The sequence below is a fragment of the Myxocyprinus asiaticus genome, chromosome 4, assembly GCF_019703515.2.
Source record: "Myxocyprinus asiaticus isolate MX2 ecotype Aquarium Trade chromosome 4, UBuf_Myxa_2, whole genome shotgun sequence".
Taxonomy (NCBI): Eukaryota; Metazoa; Chordata; class Actinopteri; order Cypriniformes; family Catostomidae; genus Myxocyprinus; species Myxocyprinus asiaticus.
The window spans coordinates 40612502-40619252 of NC_059347.1; the positions used below are offsets into that span (position 1 = coordinate 40612502).

At 35.1% G+C, this 6751-nt stretch overlaps 1 protein-coding gene across 1 annotated transcript in view; it reads right to left on the minus strand.

Moving 5' to 3' along the window:
• The window catches only part of LOC127439665 (adenylate kinase 8-like), a 28790-nt gene extending 22717 nt beyond the window's left edge, over positions 1 to 6073 (minus strand). Inside the window, exons 1-5 of the mRNA XM_051695906.1 lie at positions 5972 to 6073; positions 5802 to 5886; positions 5357 to 5406; positions 4769 to 4879; positions 2989 to 3057 (exon numbers count right to left, since the gene is read on the minus strand). Coding sequence (XP_051551866.1) covers positions 2989 to 3057; positions 4769 to 4879; positions 5357 to 5406; positions 5802 to 5886; positions 5972 to 6055 — 399 coding nt within the window. The 5' untranslated portion in view covers positions 6056 to 6073. The remainder of the gene's footprint in view (positions 1 to 2988; positions 3058 to 4768; positions 4880 to 5356; positions 5407 to 5801; positions 5887 to 5971) is intronic.
• Between the last annotated feature and the right edge of the window lie 678 nt (positions 6074 to 6751).

Here is a 6751-nt window from a genome sequence, read left to right on the forward strand (position 1 = left end):
AATTTATTTTAATTGTCCTTAATTAGTTGTCTACTGGTTCTGTGCTCAGGCTCTACTTTTTTCTAGTTTTTCTTTTAATAGAACAGAATAGAAATTAACATTTGGAAAATTAGAAGGCTACTGGTACAAGTTTCAGAGTATACTGTAAGCATGTTACAAATATGTGCACTCAGATTTACACAAACCTTTCTGAAATATTTAACCTCTGCAATCATATCACATTTAACGTCTGGAACAACAAGATGTTGAGTAAATGATGATAGAACTTAGAGCTTTGGGTTAACTATCCCTTTAGTTAACTAGCAGCATTTCTAAGAATGCATGGTGATGAAAATAATATTCATAAGAAGAGAGAAATCAGGTGAAGAGGAGATTATACACACAACACATCAGAGTTCACATGCATCTATAGAGAGCCAGAGGTATTAGACTGACAGGGAGACTTAGGTAAGGTCCAAACCAACTTCAGTCAAACAGGTTTCAAAGCCTTAGACCCATTTCTCAATATTCCCAACACACACACACACACATCCACTCTCCACAACTTTCTGCACACATTAACTCACACACACACACACACACACACACACACACACACACACACACACACACGTACACCCGAACACAGAGCCCCACTGCTCCATTCCGTTTTATCCTCACATCAAAAGGGGCCATGGTGCTGTAGCAGTGGGCTCAGACAGAGACCCCAGCACAGAAACATCTGCAGTGACGCCAGTTATCACAGGGGGGACATGCATGGATCAGATGTCACCAGCCAGCTCGACAGCAGGCAAGGCAGGGGAGCAGAAGCGACGTCCTGACATGCCACTCACAGATCTAAACACACTGCTCCCACACTCAATAGACGAACAATATGGCAGCAGGAGCGGCTGCAAAACACTCCACTTGACTTTTTCAATTAGATCTCAATTATTTGTCCACTTATCTAAGCACTGGCTCTGTGCTTTAATTGATTTTTTGCTCTAATTTTCTGTAATATAATATAATATTAATATTTGTACAGAGTACACTGAAAGCACACACTCAGATTTGCATAAAATTGTCAAAAATATTTAACCTCTGCTCTAATTCTTTAGAAATGTATATTAGTTTTATTTTGTAAAATTATGAGACTATTAAAACCATGTACAAAGTATACTGTAAGAACATTCAGATTTACTACAAATGTTTAACATCTGCTAAACTGAATATTACATTTCACTTTTACAGTTGGATCTCAATTGGTTGTCTACTAACCAATTAAACATTGACTCAGTGCTCTAATTTACTTTGTTTTTTCTCTAATTCTTATTAATACCAGGAAAAGTGTATTCTCTAATCGCACAACAAATGAGCACACTCAGATTCACATAAAAATGTCTGAGAACTTTAACTGCTCCTAAATCATAAGTCATTCTAAAATAACATTTCAGATAAATCTAACTGTAAACCATTACTTGCATTGTGTGCTTTAAAAAAGTTGCAATATCATTTCATTTGCAAACTTTTCTTCAGATTTTTCCTGTCTCCCTGGAAACAGAATAACAGACACCATGCAAATTCAAACAGCATAACTTTATTTGGAAGCGTCATTAGGGATCTGGATGACTGAGACATGTGCCCCATGATCTTTCTTTCTTTCCCTCCTTCTTTTTTCCATTTACTTTAGGGTCCATCTTTTTTTTTCCAGGACTGAAAGGCACTCATTAAATTGATATTTTACTTATATATCACTATATATATCATTATTATATATCACTATTCATTACCTATGCTCCCTGTCTTCATTTTACACAGGAGTACAAGTCTAAAGTTTTACAAACAGCAGCCTCAAGAGAAAGAGAGAGGGAACGAGAGAGTGAGCAAGAACGAATTAAGACAGCCTGAGAAGCGGTGACAGGCAGAGATGAACTAGATGACCTAGATTAGGCATGATTAACATTCAATGTGGCTTAATTTGGAAAAACAGGTAGACAAGCGCACACACGCAGGCATCAGTGGCAAAGCAATTAAGCCTTGCTTTCTAGGCTCCAGTGGTGATGTGACATGTCAATCATTCTGCACTCTGGCCCATTTAAGCATGTGAGAAGCAGAAGACCATGAGATGAAGGTTCCCAGAGACGCTTTGTCAGGTGTCTAAATCTACAGAGGAAAAATTCTACCTCAATCCTCTGCTATATGCAGATCAGTCCGGCAAGAAAATAATCAAATAACCTGATAAATACTATCAGACAGTTTGCCTGAAGGGATAAACATCCATTACTAGATTAAAAGGAGTCGCTAATCACAAAGTACTGAGATTAAAAGGGGAAAGTTAAAGGATGCCATGCGAAAAAAGTTTAGCAATGGGAATCTTGATTAAGTATAGCCATTTGTGGAGTTTAGCGAGGTATAAAATGATATGCCCTTTGGAATTGACCGATTTGCATATTCCTCTATGCGGTTGTACAGGAGAAACTGACACTTCAGAGAAAAAGATGATCAGGGAGATCGTGATAAATTGTGTGATTTGATGGAAAGATGAAAGCAGGAATGAAAAGGTGTGTGAGATCTGAATGGACACCTCAGTGGTGAGGCTCTTAAGTGGCATTAGTTCTGAGATCACATGTAACTGGCAGCCAGTGAGGGGCCTGCTGATGAAAGGTTTTCTCAGAGAACTCTCAACAGCAGTCAGAAGTCTTACATTCCCTGAGACCTAACCCAGCATTCCTTAAGAGAGGCAGAGACGCAAGCACACCTAATTATTTATCATAGGGTTGAGTGTAAATAAAGAAAAAATACAATGCATTATTTGGGCATCATCTTTTTTTAAATACACGCAGATGGCTGCGTATGTCGATTTTAAGCTGGAAATAAAGTGTCTCATTCGATAGTTTTTTTTTTTTGTTCACCACTTTAGAATTGAAGGCAGGTTAAGGAAAATAAAATAAAAATATCATATGGTTTAAGTGAATTACAAAAGAGATAAAAAAATAAATAAGTCCTTACCCGTCTAACGCAATCGATTTTTGACAGACGTTGTTGAATCAACTTGATCCAAAGCTCTTTGGGGATCTCCTATCAGACAATAAATAACAACAATCAATAATCTGAGAGTTTAATAGCACTGAGTAAATCTTTTAATCAAATCTTTAAAATAACAATTTAAAAAAAAAAAAAAAAAAAAAACATTTGCTTAAATTGCTTTTCAAGACCTCCTTGGAGAATAGTAGTTAAATTAATTTTTCAGGTTCAATACAAGTTAAGCTCAATTAACAGCATTTGTGGCATAATGTTGATTACCACAAAAATTAATTTCGACTTGTCCCTCTTCTTAAACAAAAAATAATAAAATAAAATAAAATTAATAATAATAATAATAATAATAATTTTATATATATATATATATATATATATATATATATATATATATATATATATATATATATATATATATATATATATATATATATATATATATATGGTTTCCAGTGAGGCCCTTCCAATGGAAGTGAATGGGGCCAGTCCGTAAATGTTAAAAACCCTCACTGTTTCAAAAGTATAGCCACAAGATGTAAAACATGTGATAAAATAGCTTACTAACCTTTTCTGTGTAAAGTTATATCAAATTTGACAACTTTGTTGCAATGACGACATAACACTGTACTCCTAAAAATCGACCATAAAAACAACCATTTAAACAAATTTAGGGCTAAAAGTTTTAAAAGAAGAATTAATGTAAGTGCTTTTATAAAATTTAAACCCTCCGAAAAATTTGCCCCATTCACTTCCATTGTAAGTGCCTCACTGTTACCTAAATGTTTGCCTTTTTGTTTTTTGTTTTTTAAAGAAAAAGAGGGACAATTCAAAATTATTTTTGTGTTAATCAACATTATGCCACTTAATTGTATTGTATAACTTATAATGAACCCAGAATATTCCTTTAAGGTTTATGGTCATATCATATAGACAAGGTATTAGCAAAAAGGAAAGGCATGGATGAAATATAGAAAATCTGATACTTGTCATTTGTGTTCACTGTCATTAGTTTAGCAGCTCAGCCCAATAACAAAACATATCTGTGGGGTATCTTTTCACTAGTAAACAAATGTCCATGAAAACAATCCAATTATTATTAAAGCGGTACGTTCAGATATGTTGTTGAATCTCTAATTATTTAAGACATCCTCTGCTCCTTTCATCACACTCTCCTTTGTGAATTTCATGAAAATGATAATAATTGGAATCTTTTGGATTGTTTTATTTTAAACTCAAGGCCATGGTGAGTTTAAGTAAGAGGATAATTAGAATAATTAAACCATTGGGACTCACTTTTTCTAAGCACAATTCTCCCTAATTCTATTCAGCTCTCCTGATTTATCAATTAACTAGCCTGCATTACATTTGCATGATCAGACTTCAGACAAAATCAGTTCTACAGTATGTCTTAACAATACCACAGAGACGAAAATTACTGGCATCCACAGAATATAGCAAATGCTATCAACTTTTCCACTTATATATCTAAAAATCATATCATCAAGTCCGCCAATAAGGGGTACAACTGGACTTTTTCCCCGGGCCAGGGCTGGGTGGGGGGGGGGGGGCACAAAAAGGCTATTCCATTATTGTAAGAATGGAAAATAATTTCTTACTGCAGCCCTGAATTTCATGATTGAGGTACTCATGAATACTGTTTCAAGAATACTGATGGCAGACCTTAAAGACGTATATCTGTTATCAAAGAGAAAGAGGCAAAAATTGAGAAAAAGAGAAAGAGAGACCTCACCTGATTTTTCTCTTGGTATTGATGTACAGCTCTTGTCAGGTCAGTATCACCCTTTAAAATATTGCTTAGAGTTATGTGAATAGCCTGAGTGTGCTCACACAACTTTTTAGCCTGGGGCAAGACAAAAAGAAGACAATTTGAAACGGCATGTAAAGTGTAAAAACACCGAGGATTCAGAGTTGTGCATGCTGTTCTACAGAACAGGTAACACTGTTCAGATGACTAAAGAACCTCTGGGATTTCAGAGGCCTGACACTGCACTGTATGTTGTGTATCTGATTTGATTTATCTAGGCATGAAAAATGAAAATAGTAGTTGAAACATGTTTCAAGTCTGAGGAAATTTAGATCAGAATTACAGAAAAAAAAAGATGCAGAATAAACAAATATATGTAGAATTATTTACAGGGAGCACAATACACTGTAAAGCATTGCACGGCATACTGTATAACTTAATATCCCATCAGAAGACATACAGTAAACAATAGAAATAAAACACCAGAACAGCTTAATCTTTAAACAAATTTTAAAGAGCAGACATTAAATAAGCTACTCAATAATGTACTTAGAATGAAAATAATACACTTACTATGGTTCTTTTCCCAGATGCCGGAGGACCCAGCAATATAATTCTTGGCACTGAAAATATATGTGTTTCAAAGAGCAGCAATTCATATTAATGACAATGTTTTATAGCAATATGATTACTGGTGCTGGAACTGATTTATTTTCTTAACATTAATTTGTTGTTAACAATTTATCATTGAACAACGCAACCTTTCAGTTATTGAAACCTACTAATATATTTCTAGTTGATATCAAGGCTGACAGCGAATAAAAGGTGAGAATGGGAAAATTATTTCTGCATTTTTACTAAATAACTTTGATATTTGCAGCTCGTCCAACTTTACATTGTAAAGACTCCTCTTACATGATCTTATGTAAAAGACTGCCATCTTGTGGTAAGAAAAAAATAATAAAGTAAGCAGTGCAAAGCATGTATTTTAACAGGAGCATAACTGCAGAAAACTTACCATCGACACTGTCCCTTTTCAGGATGTTAATCAGGTATTGAATGGGGTCCTCTGGTTTGTCCACCATCAAATTTCTCAATAGTGTCTGCAAAATGTGTCTTTTATTTGGACAAAGTTGCCTTAAGAGTTGACAAAGACTTACTAAACATTGTCTAGTGACATTCCAGTACCTGGACCAAGTCAAATATTTCATGTTTTTCTGCATAAATGGCCATCTGAGGAGGAATTCTGAGGGGCCTTGCTGTTGCATCCATCTCTGCAGTACACCACAAGACAATGAGAGGTCGCCAAATGCTAGAAAATCTGAATTTTGAATATATAAAACACATGAAAGTGTCTCCAAGAGTCTTTAAAGTAACAAAAAATGAAGCGCTTGTGTTTATGGAAGAAGGAGATGAATGGGATGAATTTTTGAAGGAATTAATAAGTGACTTTTCTTTTCTTTTTTTAAGAAAACAACAAAAGGAACAAACACAATACTGAAAATGAATCTTCAGTTGGGCGACCCGTTTTCGAAATGACCGGTCAAATAAAACTTGTAACGAAAACTTGTTTTTGACCATATTTGTTTTGATAACATGTTTTGATAACGTCCGTAAATGTAATGTATTAGCTTGCATGCTACTCAAGCGGAGTTACTCAACACTTAACTTTACTTTCTAACTGCACATTTATTTACAAAGAGCACGATGCTGATTTCATCTGTAACTGAGAGTCAAAATTAAGGAATCTATTTAATGTTACCTTGAAATTTCGTTGACGTTGCTAGTTGGCTGCGCGCACGCGCTGCATATTTGTTACTCGTTGCCAGTGGTTACCAACTCAGCCAATCAACATCGTCAGACGCACACTTGTCAAGTGCATACTGGGTAGCCTCTTGTTGCTAATCAACGCTTTTTTAATTCACCGAAACAAGGACTAGTACAGGTAGACAACAATACCTTGTTTGT